This window comes from Rosa chinensis, chromosome 4 (genome assembly GCF_002994745.2).
Source record: "Rosa chinensis cultivar Old Blush chromosome 4, RchiOBHm-V2, whole genome shotgun sequence".
NCBI lineage: Eukaryota > Viridiplantae > Streptophyta > Magnoliopsida > Rosales > Rosaceae > Rosa > Rosa chinensis.
The window spans coordinates 64,151,304-64,166,141 of NC_037091.1; the positions used below are offsets into that span (position 1 = coordinate 64,151,304).

Genomic DNA, 14,838 nt, shown 5'->3' on the forward strand with positions numbered 1-14,838 from the left:
TATATATAAGTAACCTAATCCAGCGGTGTTCAAGTTTAATGGAAGTGTACTTCACATTCGACCCCTAAGCTTTGCCTGCTGCTATATCCAGCGGTTTGTGTACGTTATACAACAAATGAAAAACAAACCAAAGGTTGATATTATACAAGAAAATTGCCTCCAAGTCTTGATCATCAGCACCATCAACAAATGAAAAACAAACCAAAGGTGGATGTTATACAAGAAAATTGCCTTCAAGTCTTCATCATCAGCAGCGCCATCAACAAAGTTCAATTCTGCCAACTTCATCAGAACAAATGCAAGCCGTACCTGAACTGACTTTCTAGAGATGATCTGCGCCGAGCTTGCTTTACTTTGTCCTTTTTTATGTGAACTAGCTTGTCATACACACACCACGGGAAGCTGATAAAATGGTCACGTTTCATTCCCTCATTGTACAAACCAAAATAATTGGGATGATATGTGACATGGTACCAAGCTGAAGCTTTTGCATAGACACCATCAACTCCAGAATCTATTCCAGTTCCTTTCTCATCGAACCAGGTCCTAGCTTCCTTCCTCAATGACCTCACAGCCCTGTTTATAGCGTCTGCATCCCGCTCCTTGGTGAAAGATTTTGACATTCTCATAATACCCCCACTCAATATTTCAGCCTCTGTCTTGATCCCATAGTAATCCAACAGGTTTCCCAATTTGTAATCATAATTGCCTTTGTAATAGAAAGCATCTTCAAGGTAATCCTCAAAGCCATCAACCTCCATGTCAGGGTCATAGGATTTTGTCGCCACTTGATGAGTGAAGGATGTAATACAGCTGTCATGGGGTGCAATGTTCTTCACCTCACGAAAAAGCTGTCCGATCACATTGCTTGAGAGATAGGTGCTTTTGTCGGTCTTCTCCATGAAATCTGGATATTCCTTGACATACAGTTCCTCTGGTCTCACAGCTGGCACGCCAGTTTTTGGAAAGTCTACAGCAATTGAATGTAGCTTCGCGAGCTCTATGCACGGACGGCTCATTGCTTTATCATGCTCTCTGTCAGCAAAAACAGTGTGGGCATTGGCAATTCTCCCCAAACTATCATTGAGTATGTAATTCACAAAGTGCTCTTCTACTTCCTGCACCACAAAAAGAAGAGGTAATTGAAGCATTTAATTGCTCAAGTGCAAATACATCAACAGATACATGGAAGTTAAAAGTCAATAGAATGGCTTTGAAGGATTTCATAATTGAATAACCTTTTTCTAACCAGTGTGATGCAGCATACTGGCTCATTTTTCTAGGATTTGTATGCTGTTTGTGTGTAAAATCCTCTTCCCATACAATTCTACTCTTCATTGTATATATTAATTAATTAATGTAATGAACTCAAAATAAACTTGTTAAGTTCTCTTTCCAGCAAACATCAAATGCAAACAAAAACAAAAGACTCAGATTAAGCAAAAGACACTTCTTTTTTCTTCTAAGAACAGAACAATCAATCCCCACACAAAATCACCCTAGAAGTGGTGAGAAATAAGTTGAATACTCCCAAGTACCTGATTTAAAATGACAGCTACATATAAAACATTGGCAAAAATAGTGTGCTGCTTATTTAAGAAATTCCATGTAGCATTATATTACTATATACTGGTGCAGAAGAAAAGAGAAGGAAGGGAGGGAGGGAAAGAGAGAATCATCATTGGCACTCAGATATCTTAATTGGAAGAACAAAGAATAAAAAAATAAAAATCCAACTTATAGTTGAAGACATTCCCAGTTTAACACAGCATTAGTCAAAGTAATACCTCAATTGTGACATCATGATCCATCTCTATAGTTGGTGCTGGGGTATAATCCATAGGTTGGATTTGCTTGCGAGGAATCAACTCAGGGTCCCAGCAAACAAAGTAAATATCTCCATCAAGATCACTTCCAGAACATTCATTTGGATGAGGCCTAGCATTATAAATGAGATTTCAATCACCAGTCACGTTTACACAACTAATTAATATTTTGCAAGTAATTTAAGAAATGATAACAAATGCCGAGTCCTGCAAATTTGAAAGCCTAAAAATTTGTATAGAGCATGTAAACTATATTTAAGCATTTGCTCCTACTATAGAAAATGGGAGATCTGTTGCATACCAATGGAATGCAACAGTCAATACTGATTTATCTTGTGCTAAATAAACAATATCCAAATAGGCAGCATTACATAATTCCTGAACACAAAATCCCCACGTACATATAAGCACAGCCTCAAAGTGTCTAATTTTTAACATTAAGAGATCAACAGACTATAAAGTAATTGTAAATCTATCATAAATCAATAATGATATTACCGGCACTGTTAATCAATTCAGGTTCCAGTGTTGTAGTACTACAAAGAAGATGTTTTTTACCTTGGTCCTTTTTGTGGAAATACCACACAGTCCACCATATGTTGCAACTCCGGCACATTCACAGCCCTTAAGACACGCACATCACCGGGGTGTAAACATGGGTTCTTTGCAACAACCACCTTTCGTTCAATAACTGTTTTGCCTGATGAGCTTCCACTATGCATGAATGAATCATCAAATAACTGCCTTCGTCTGTTTCCACAGATTTGCACAAACACCTGCCCATATTCCAAGGTTCTTGTTTCGTCTAGACATCCCATCATTGCTCTTCCATCTGGGATAAAGATTCTTGTTTTGGTCCTCAATTCCAACAACTTTGATGCCCGAAATGTTTGGAGCATCATTGAAAGGAATGGTTCAACATCAGGTTTATAACCACACATCAGCAGTTCCTTGAGGATGTTTGTACTCTCACCCGCAGACATCAAATCAAGAGCCTCCCCTGCTTTTAATGGGTCAGTCAATATGGCATTAAGTTGTTGTACAGCTGCTCTTTGCTTTTTCAAGAAAACATGATCTTGAACTCCAAGTGTAGACAGAAGAGTTATCACCTGACGATTCAAAAAACAAGGCTGAAACTTGCTACATGCTAGAACATCTAGCTTTGTGTTTTCAGAATCATACTTAGACATGCTCTTTCTCAGTGATAATTTCATTGACGAGGTTGGATCAACAGCGACAACACCTTTGTAACCACCATATCGAATTTGAAATGCAGATGGTGTGAACGCTTTATAGCCATATTTGAAGGCTACTCTCCTTGCAAAATCAGCTGATATTTTCCCAATCCCATCAGAGAACATATATCTGTCTCCACCCCAATTAACTGTTACATCAGGAATAACTTCAATCTCATTCCTGCCAACACTTAGAGTTTCAGTAGAAGAGCCAAAAGATTGACCCAATCTGGCAGCATACTTTGCCACATTTCTTATCTTGCGAAAATCCCCCATCCCTGCTCTTATCTTATCAGCACTAACATTAGAGGTTGAAGAAAACATCCACAATGAATTCTCTTGCAATTGACTTGATGAGAATGCAAGAAACTCAAATTTCTTTTCTCCAATTACTATGCCGTTTCTGAGAATAGAAAGAACTCTGTTGTAGATGCGAGTTTTTCTAGTAGATGTACGGGGGGACAAATCTGTTGAATAGAGATTTTCCATCTCCTCATCAACAAATGAAACACGAAGAAAGTTATCGATATCACTGGAATACTGGCGTAGTATGCGATTTGAGACATTAACCTCAGGACCAGAAAAATACACTTTAGATGGTGTTATTTGAACCCTCCGTACATATACCAAACCAGAATCTAAGGAGACAAGTGCCGGCTTTGGAGGTTTCTTTGTTGTCAGGTACTTCCGGTACTCCTCATTAAGCCACACCGCAGGTTCATAACAGCTCTTTTTCAAATTAGATAATTTATCTAGGGCATACTCTATACAGGAACGAGTTATTCTTCGTGGATCCACCAGCCTATAAAACCTATTATCAAGTGTCGGCCCTGACAGACAACCCATTTGAACCAGCGAGTTTATTTTAAACAAGATATCATATGGCAAATCAACCCCTGCAGGAGAACCAACAATAGGGACCAGATCTCGGTTGCAAGAGAAAGTTGAGCCATTCTCCAAGATAAATTGCCCATCACTCTCCTTATAATGAGCAAAATTTTCTTCAAAATCAGGAAGTTGGCGACCAGAAGGAAGCTCTAAACATAATGAAGATGACTCCCCAATACAGCTTCGTGGAGTGAAATCAGTGGTCCGAACCCATTGGTCATCAGGGACATCCCTAAAGTAGTTCATAAGAGGGTCATCATATACATTTCCAGAAGAACATGCTTCTTCTTGTTGGTAGATGCGAGGAGCTCCATATAACTAATAATCGGACAAAAGATCATATATGGAAGGTTAGGCATGCCATAAAAGAAAGTACTCATACTATCACTATGCAATAAGAGAACATGTATTAAATTTTGCTACTTCCAGTTGCAAGCATGCTCAATATATGAATGCCAAGAAGATTACTAGAAGACAATTAGCTTCCAACATTAATTAAGAAGGTGACAAACCTGAATGACAAGATATTTTGCAGTGCGACCACGTGGACGATGCAACTCAATTTGCCAGATGTTCTCATACGAAAGCTGAAGTCTATATAACTTCTGATGATATAACAGCCGAAATTGGAATTTCCGCGTTCCAGTCCCAAAGTCCACTGAAACTTCAGCCGTTCTCCAAAAAACAGACAACTTATCATTTGCGACCTGGCAGCCAACATGCAATTCTAAATTTTGCAAGCTATGCATTACAGTTCTTGGCTTTGGTACAATATCATGGTCCGCTGCATAAAAGTTCAAATAGGATCTCCCATACCACAGCCTAGCCCTAGCGTTAGCCAAAGAGGTGATAAACTCAGCCTGACTGGTGGACTCAAACTGTATATAAGCATAGAATCTCCCCCCTTTGGCCGGCCGTAATTTAAGAGCAAAAACACTTCCTTCTCCTGTATGTTTCTCCAAAAATACCTTAATTTTTTCAGCAGATTCACCTGAAGGGAATCCATGTAATTTTATTGTCTTCTCCATCTGGTTCTATTGAATTTCTTCACTGCATTTATGTTTATGCTGCCAAATCACTGTTGTTACTAAAATTACTTAAGGCTGAATTTTGTAATTTAAAGTAAAAAAAAAAAAGCTGAAAATTTTATACTAAAAAAGTAAAAAAAAGCTGAAAATTAAAAAGAGCAAAAATTCAGAAAAATATAAACAAAAACTGCAATCAACGACACCCAGTAGTTCACTATACCAATCATCATAAACAACGTCATCAAACAAAACTAATGACTCGCAAACAATGATCATAGTATCAACTATCAACACAATCAACAAATACATGTTCTTCATACGGATTATCGAAGAACTAAGAACAACAACAACATTAACTGACATTGTTCCAAATTTCACTGAAAGCATGAAATGAAGGAAACAAAGAGTGATCAGTAAAAGCCTCTTCATTATGGTATAGATTATATAACTACTAAACCTATGAAAATAGTAGCAATCATAATGATAGCAGTAACCACTAAAAGAACAAAGGTTAAACTCAATTGATAAACCCAGAAGAAAGACACAGATAGAGAACAGAAACCTTAGCTGATTTGCAGAGGAAGAGTAGATAGTAAGAGATTCAAGCAAACGAAGTCAAGTTCATGATCAAGCAGAGAGTCTCTTCGTCGTCAATCCCAGGTCAATCTTCACTACTATGTTCTGTTTCTTTGTTTCGACTTTCGATAAACAAAACCAAGAATTTAGAAGTAGAAAGGTTAGGATTCCCTCCTACGCACTCCCTTTTACCTCAAACTACTGACGATGATGATGTGTGCAAGTGACGTTTAGGCCCACGCCATTTAAATGGGTAATTTGGATAACATATATAAGAAATTATATTATGGTCGAAATTTATGATCACTCTTTCTTGATTCGATGACACCAATCAGAAGTAAATGAAAAAAAAAATTATGCAAACATTACATATGATGGATCATACGATTAATGTACACTAAATTAATATTTAGTTTTAATTAATGATTTGGATCGGATAACAATTTAACACAATTGATGAAAAACTTAAACTTGAGTAGTTGAACAAGACTATAAGATGAAATCAATAATTTTAGTGAAGTCTAAACACATTAAAGAGTAAAGACGATGTGAGATGTGATAGTCTCTCACGTTTACATCACAAAATTTTTAATGAAATAATCAGTAAGGGATTTCTCATTCAAAACAACAAAGAAAGCAAGAGATACATTGTTTTCTAAAACACATATATTTTCAAAACAATTGAAAGCTTGAAACCTATTCTTTTGATGGCTCTTTGGAAATTTTAAAAAGATCTTCCTAATTTAATTTAGTTGTTCTTAAAAATTTGAGGTCCAATGCAACTCTATTGATCGTCTTGAGCTTTGGAATGCCTTAGTCACGTACATAAAGTCTAATGACTGAATTACCCATACCCCATTGTTAACTAGAGTCCACGACTAGAGGCAGAAAATTTAATCAGAGTTGTGAGAAAATTATTGGTGGGCCGTGCACATAACTAAAAAAATAGAAAAGTATTGTCTTGAGACACTTTAATCCCTTATATAAAGTCTAGAGAGAGTCTTGCGTGGAGCAGTCGCACGGACAAGTGGTGGGGAGGACCAATCACTGTCTAGCAGGGGCGGTGTTTTGGGTATTGCACTTTAGGAAGCAGGGCAGTTTCAGAAAAAATGAAAAATTTCATTTCTTCTGATTGGGTGGCCCTAAAGCCACCTGGTGGAGAAACCCCACCTAAATATTTCTCTAAAGTCATGGCCGAATTACCCATATCCACTGCTAACTAGAGTCCACGACCAGAGGCAAAAAAATTTAACCAGAGTTAAGTTGTGAGAAAATTATTGGTGTGCCCCCACATGTGACTAAAAAAGCAGAAAAATATCGTCTTGAGCTTTAAAACGCGTTAGTCGCGTATATAAAGTCTAATGACCAAAATTACCTATACCTCACTGCTAACTAAAGTGAGTCCACGACCAAAGGCAGAAAAATTAGCTAGAGATTGTGAGGAAATTATTGGTGGGCCCCACACTTTTGACTAGAAAAGCAAAAGACAGAAGATGCGAACTTCCCCTGCAAGGATTAGGAATGAGCCATCTAGTGTACTGGAAATTATTCTATGCACCGACGGTGTAAGTGACCCAACCCTTATAAAATAATTTCAACCCTTGATATTTATTATCAACTTTATTTTTAATAAACAAAAAGTGTATTTAATGCAATCTAACCATTCATTTATGTTGGTGCAAGTCCACGGCGGTGCACTGAATAATCTCTCCTAGTGTACACCATCCTACACTAAAATAAACCAAGTCACGCGACACGTGTAACTAGAGAAGCCCAAACCCAGAGCGAATCGGGGCACATTAAAACACTCGGGTCCTGGGTGGGGCCGAAATTGACCCGCGTCCGCAACTAAAACCTTCCTCCTATCTATTTCCAAAACCCTAGAATTCCAAAAACTGGACTCTCACTGCAATTTCAATTTCGATTTCAGGTATGTTCAACTCGAATTTTCACTCTTCCATTTGTTAATTCTGCCTTTAGGTTTCTCAAGTTTGGGGTCATATAGATTTGGGCATGGGGTTTTTGTTTGCACCAACCAATTGAAATATTAAGATGCAAAATTTAGTTTCAAATTTTTTTATTATCATTCAAATATCTTTAAGGTCAAATTAAGAAAAATTCAGTAATTTTGCAAAAAATTAAATTATTAGTCCAGATGCACAAGAAGGCGGTGTTGGTTTATTTGGGTGCGAGACATGGAGGTGTTTTATTTAATCTTGATTTGTTTCTTTTATATACTAGTTATGTGAAGTTTTTGCATAAGATTATTTATTTTTGTAGTTCTAATTTCTAAAATTTAAATTTAAGTGTACCTTACTCTATGCTAATTTAAACTCAACTTCTCAATTACTCGGTGATTGAATCAATGTCCGATCACAAATTGAAGAGGATTGAAACTCTAGTGGGTCTTCTTCTTGTAGATGATTCGAAACTTCCCTAAAATTTGCATAGCCTTATCTTGCAATGGTCAATTCAAGCACATGCAGCAAAAGGACGAAGCTGAAATGCTGAATTGATTGGGGTGGTGGGGGTGTTTGTTCTTGGTTATTGGAGTTGCTGTTGCTTTACTTTCCTTTTCCTTTTGGAATTTCAAGCTAGCCAGATTAGATGACTGCACACTTTATTTGGTATTGAGGCAGCAATTTTTCTCATGCCTTGCACTACATTGAAATGCTTCCCATGTTTCAGAAGTTTGCATACGCAGTTTTGCGTACGCTAGGTTTCACCATGTATTAATAAGAAAATCTTCAACCTGAGCCTTTGGGCTACTATGAACCAAAAATTCCTCACAGACTTGAACCCAATATATGTTTTTATTTTGGATCCTCTCTCTACACCCAAAATCCATCTTCACACACCCGTTGCGATTAGGATGAGGGAATCCAAAAGGCATCAGGAATAAAGACACCGGGACAATTTCCCATCTTCCTCAAATGATTGAGAACCCTAAGAAAGTAATAATTAGAACCAGCACGCATACATGTATGGATGATAACATTGGAAATTGAACATGAAGAATTTTGAAACAAATTTTTTTTGGTTTTTGAATAAAGGGCTGTTGCTGCTATCCCTCAAGGCTTAATTAATGAAATTGTCGAATACATGAGAGGACATTGAGCCTGAATCCCTGATTACAATAAGCATAAAGAGATTGTTCTAAAATGATATCAAAAGTCTCTAACAAATAAATATATTCAACTAAGCAGCAACTAGTAAAGAGTGCTCTACTGACTTCTTTATTTGCTTTGACAAAGCGGTGATATAATGGAAAGATAACTCGATATATAAATCGATTACAACGTAGCATAATTACCAAAAGCACTACTATATTGCTGCCGGAGGATAAAGCCGACGACACTTTGATTGCTCATGTTCAGAACTTGAGGTAAGAAAAGTCAGCTAAGAATTCAAACAGACCCCTTTGCCAAGTAAAATGGCGCTTCAGTGATGATACAACATCAAAAGTAATTCAGAATTAATACAACGTATGTATTGCTAATCGTATTCATAAAATTAAAGGAAATACACAACAGCAAAGGATTAATCTACAATTCTCAAACGGACACACTGATGTTGTTCGGTTCCGAAGTCAAATGGTAGTGATGACTTAATGACTTCTATTACTTGTGTTCTGCCTCTTGATCTGGATGAGCATTTCGAAAACACACCATGGAAAACTCAGGAAATGGTCTCTTGCCATACCCTTGTTGTAGCAACCCCAGTAACGATGATGATATGTAACATGGTACCATGCTGATGCTTTTGCTGCATACACATTACCGATATCAGTTCCGAAATCTGATGGATCATCACTATTTGGACTCTCGATAAACCGTGTCCTTGCCTCATTCTTCAATGACCTCACAGCGTAGTTGATCGACTCCAAGTCCTTTCTTTTGTTGAAGAACTTTGATACATTGGTGATGTTTCCAGTCAGTATTTCAGCTTCAGTTTTGATACCATAATAGTCCATCAGGTTTCCCAGCTTGTAGTCATAATCGCCTTTGTGACTGATGGCATCATTAATGTAATCTTTGAATCCATCTACCTCCATGTCAGGATCATAATACCTCTTAGCCACTTCCCTAGTGAAGGACTTAACAGGGTGTGAATGTGATCCAAGGTCAATATCTTTTACCTGTCGGAAAAGCTTCCCAATCACACTCTTGGACTCGTAGGTTTGCCTGTCACTCTTTTCCATGAAATCTGGGTATTCATGGACACGCAGTCTATGCGGCACTTTCACTAGTACACCGGTTTTTGGAGAATCAACAGCATGGGACCACAGCTTGGCGAGTTTAATACATTCATCACTCATAGCCTTCTTTGGTTTTCTGTCTGCAAAGACAAGATGTGCATTTGAAATGATGCCCAAGCTGCAATTCATTATATAGTTGGTAAAAGACTCCTCAACTTCCTGGTGGTGTAGCACAGCAGAACACAATATCAAGACATGTTTAATAACATACTTAACTACATTTTACATGACAATTTGAATAATACCATACCTCCATTGTAACATTATGTTCCAGTTCCACAGTTGGTGCTAGGGTATAATTCATGGGTTCAGTTTGCCGCGGTGGAATCAGGTCACCATCCCAGCTAACAAAGTAATCATCTCCATCTAAATCGCTGCCTGAGCATTCATTAGGATGAGGCCTATTTAATGGAAAAATTTTGTAGTCAGTATATATAGTTAAGGCAACAAAATAATATCAAAACAATTCAAGAAAGACTAGAATACAAATGTAATTATTAAGCAATCTGAAAGATACCTCTTTCCTTTTTGGGGGAACACAACACAATCCACCATGTGGTGTAACGCCGGCACATCCACAGCCATAAGAACACGCACATCTCCAGGGTGTAAACACGGGTTTTTAGCAACCACTACTTTACCCACAACAGTAAAATTGCCTCGGCTTGCAGTTGAAGTTGTTTTGCCAGTGAAGATAGCATGGTGAGAACATTGCACAAATACCTGACCATATTCCAATGTCCCGGTTTCATCTAGACATCCCATCAGAGATCTTCCATCTGGAACAAAAATACGTGTTTTGCTTCGCAGTTCTGCAAGTTTTGATGCACATAATGATTGTAGCATCAATGAGAGAAACGGCTCTGCATTTGGCTTATAACACTTCAGCATTTCATTTAACATGCTGGTTGCCTCTCCTTTAAACATCAATTTCAGTGCCTTCTGTGCTTTCAATGGATCAGTTAGAATCCCTTCCAGCTGATTCATTGCTTGTTTCTGCTTCTCCTCAAAAATATGATCCTTAACTCCAAGGGTGGACAAAAGGGTAATCAGTTGACGATTGAGAAAACAAGGCTGGTACTTGCTCCATGCCAGGACATCTAACTTTGTGTTGCGTGATTCGAACTTCCACATGCTCTTTCTCAATGACAGCTTCTTTGACGATGTTGGATCGACTGCCACAACACCTTTGTAGCCACCGTAGCGGATTTGAAAGGCAGATGGAGTAGAACTTTTCCCACATTTTCTTGCCACTCTTTCAGCAAATTCAGCAGATATCTTCCCAATTCCGTCAGAGAAGCAATATTTGGTTCCGCCTCTTTCAATTTCTACATCCGGAATGACTTCAATTTCATCTGAGCCAACAGTAAAAGTCTCCCTGGAAGAGCCGAAAGACTGACCAAGCCTGGCTGCATATTTAGCCACATTTTTAATGCGACTAAAATCACCCATCCAGTCTCTAATTCCTTGTGCAGTAAGGCCCCTTCTGGAAGCAAACATCCATGCAGAATTCTCTCGCAACTGACTCGACGAAAATGCTAGAAACTCAAACTTCTTATCACCAATCACTATGCCATCCCTTAGAGTAGAAAGTATCCTTTCATAAACACTGGTTCTCCTTTCCTCAGCAGTACTTGTCCGCAGACACAAATCTACAGACCGCATCTTTCCCAAGTCCTCATCAACAAAAGAAACACGAAGAAAATTGTCGATATCTTCAGGATAATTTCGTAAAACACGATTGGAGAGATTTACCTCTGGACCACAGAAGTATACTTTAGATGGTGTAACCTGAACCCTGTGTATATACACAAGGCCTTCATCTAAAGATATTGCTGGTGACTGAGGAATCCGCTTGCATGCCTTGTACATGTTAAAAAGCCACCTTACAGGTTCATAACAGCACTCCTTGGAGTTAAACAGTTTGTCCAGGGCATACTGTATATATTCAATTCTTCTTCTAGTAGGATCCACTAGATTATAAAAATTGACATCAAGAGCTTGCCCGGGAATACAACCGTGTTGAACCAATGAATTTATCTTGAACAAGATTCTGTATGGCAAGTCAATGCCTATGGGTGGAGCCAGAATAGGAACAAGAGCTGAATTGCCGGAAAAAGTGTGACCTCTCTTCAGCTCAAACTGTCGTTTATTCTCCTTATAGTGAACAAAACTCTTGCGAAGGACTGGAAGTGCACACCTAAATGGAAGCTCCAAACATAAAGAAGAGGATTGCCCGATGCAGTATGATGGAGTGAAATCAACTTCTCGAACCCAGCGGTTGTCAGGAGCCAAAGTTACATCTTTCTTATAAATCCGAGGGGCACCACGTAACTGGCAAGTAAGAGAAAATTTTAGATATTTCCCCGAAGGGACACACGTAGTCTAGCACTCTAGCATTCAACAGCATTCACATTGAAATATATATAATGCAATAGGTACGTAGTCGAATACTGAAACCATATAAATATGATCCAGATCTAAAAGTCAATGTGTTTTATCTAATATACAACATGACTCTAAACCCTATAAAAGTATCACTGCTTAAACACACCCCAGAATATTTTTTTACTGGTATAACTCATAAAAAGCTAGAATAGAACCTAGTTTATTTTGCAAGATAATGAACTTGATGCAAGCTAAAGTTAGAAGTTAGTAGGATTTAAATACAAGTATATAAACGATATATGAGGAGCAGCAAAGTAGGGGAATCAAGCGGTAAGAACTTTGACAAACCTGGATGAGTAGAAACTTTTTAAACTGACCACGTGGACAATGCAGCTCAATCCGGCAAATAGTGTCAGAGGGGATCTCAAGCTTGTAATTAACACAATCATAGGAGAAAGACAAGTGCACATTTTTCTGTTCCATCCCAAATGTCACAGAAACATCTGATTTTGTCCAAAGCACCGAAAACTTCTCCTCAGATATCTTGCATCCAAAGTGAAGTGTCACAAGTTCCGCCAAGTCTATTGAGCTTGGTGCCATGTCACGCTGCCATGTAGCTATACCAATAACATGTTATGATGAAGTGAGTCAGCTTAGAACCAAGTTGGATTATCAACTAGAACATGTAGCTATACTGCTCATATCACCTTCAACCTTTGTTCTAAAATACAATAACAAAGGAAAGCCAGTTGCGTGACGACTAAAGCAACAAGCCAATTCTTGGAGAAGGATCGGAGGTATGCAGAAGACACATTGGTAGACATTTAGCTACTTTAACCAAGACTTGGCTGAAAACTAATGTGATTTGCTGAAGTTGGTCTTATCAACCGTCATTTCTGTCATTCTCAAATTTCTAATATGATTCAATCCGATTATTGTTACAGACATCAATTACTGTTTTGAACTTTTGGAGGTGGTCCAAATAGAAATTGGTAAAAAAGCCGAGAAGAAAAGTTAGAAAACCACTACTGCTTGACAAGTTACACGCAAATAACTTGACAAGAAAACACAAATGATAACCAAAGTGAAATATGATATTAAATTTAGTGACTCAAGTGATATTCTAAAAACAAACAAAAACAGGACTAAACTACAGACTGTTGAAGGATGTCGACATAATGTGTGCCTCTACAAACTAGGGTTTAGAGTTGTAATAGGAATGTATTCTAGGTATTCAATTGTAATCGGATTCTATTACCTTTTTGGTACCTTGTAACTCCCTATTTAAAGGGCTCCTATTATCAATAATAAACACAATTTCATTCTCCTACAACACAGACATCCAATTAATGGGAAAACAAACAAATCCAAAAGCCCCATCAAGGTCCAAAACAGATTACACACAGATGACCAATCTCCAAGAACAAAATGTAGAGCTAAATAAAAATCAAAAATCTATAAGCAGAAGAACCATTAGCAAATAACACTTGAAAGTTTATGTTCAACTGTAATATAGAACAAGTAAAATAAAAAAATAATAAAAATAAAAATTGAAAGAGCAAAAGTAGTGGTTGCTGACCTGCTACACTGTTGGCAAAACCTCTGTTCACCACTGCTCCTCTGCTTCTTTGGTCCGAGAACGGCATCCTCAAAGTAGATTTTGCGGCGGAATTTGAGTGACTCATCGGTGGAGGAGCTCCCTCTTGAGTCATTACTCTATCCTCACAGTCACAGAGAGAGAGAGAGAGAGAGAGAGAGAGAGAGAGAGAGAGAGAGAGAGATCAAAACAAAAACAAAACAAAAAAGATTGATCTCATGGTCTCTGGTAATCGACCTGCCCAAGCTATTAGTTTCATGTGTGATCTGAACTTATTTTGGGATTTGAACAGCACTTCTAGGGACGTGGTTGTTAATTGTGCTGGAGATATCTAAACAAGACCTTTCAACTGGAAGAAAGAACAGCTTTGTTTAAGGCAGCTGAAAATGCCATAGTTAATCTAGGTACGTATCAACGTCTCTGCTTATGTATGATCTTCCCTCTCCTTATTAATGTATTACTATCCGGTTAAGAAAGGTTAAAAATGCTTTGCTTGGATGCCTTTTTTATTCTTGTTTTGTGGATCAGGTCTTAACAAAGTCTGGGATTTAAAAGCCGTTGCCTAGCACACAAGACATCACGAATGTTTTCCAGTTCAAGTCTGGACGACCACTAATTAGAGAATGGGTAAGCTATACATCTCATTCTAGAGCAAGTCTACGGTGCACTAAGGTATCAATACATTGATTTCATCAATGGTATCGATCTCTTGCTCTTTACAGCAGTAGACTAGCTAGATGCAGTTTTAGATTACCTTCCCTCTGGCAGTGGAATTGCCTACCCCATTGAAGTTGGTGTGTTGATACATTAACCTATCTAAGGGAAACATCCAATGCCATTATTACCAAAATTGTTGTAAACTTAAAAAGCTTAACTAATGGATGTTCTTTACGTGGCAGCAAGAAAAGGTAATTGCACGGCAGCTTGCTCATCCCTTAGAAACTGCAGAAGAATGCCTCGGGTGGATGAGGGAAACAGATTCTCAAAGATCTGCACGAGTTGCATACTGAAAATATTCTAAAGTATTTACATGCGCAATTTG

At 38.0% G+C, this 14,838-nt stretch overlaps 2 protein-coding genes across 3 annotated transcripts; both read right to left on the reverse strand.

Moving 5' to 3' along the window:
* Window positions 1-6: 6 nt before the first annotated feature.
* Window positions 7-5,739, reverse strand: LOC112197951 (RNA-dependent RNA polymerase 1). Of its 2 annotated transcripts, none has more exons than XM_024338932.2 (5): window positions 5,540-5,739; window positions 4,462-5,016; window positions 2,385-4,267; window positions 1,788-1,938; window positions 7-1,118 (listed from the first exon to the last, which is right to left on the reverse strand). In XM_024338932.2, exons 2-5 carry the CDS (start codon window positions 4,975-4,977, stop codon window positions 288-290), a joined length of 3,381 nt encoding a protein of 1,126 aa, XP_024194700.1. In that variant the 5' UTR covers window positions 4,978-5,016; window positions 5,540-5,739; the 3' UTR covers window positions 7-287. The 2 variants fall into 2 exon arrangements, with proteins under 2 accessions (XP_024194700.1, XP_024194701.1); XM_024338933.2 differs by having other exon boundaries at window positions 4,462-5,027.
* A 3,106-nt stretch (window positions 5,740-8,845) lies between these two features.
* On the reverse strand, window positions 8,846-14,195 carry LOC112197021 (probable RNA-dependent RNA polymerase 1). Its single transcript, XM_024337545.2, has 5 exons — window positions 13,779-14,195; window positions 12,548-12,816; window positions 10,329-12,145; window positions 10,062-10,212; window positions 8,846-9,970 (listed from the first exon to the last, which is right to left on the reverse strand). The coding sequence occupies exons 1-5, from the start codon at window positions 13,909-13,911 to the stop codon at window positions 9,161-9,163; spliced, it is 3,180 nt and encodes a 1,059-aa protein (XP_024193313.1). The 5' UTR covers window positions 13,912-14,195; the 3' UTR covers window positions 8,846-9,160.
* Between the last annotated feature and the right edge of the window lie 643 nt (window positions 14,196-14,838).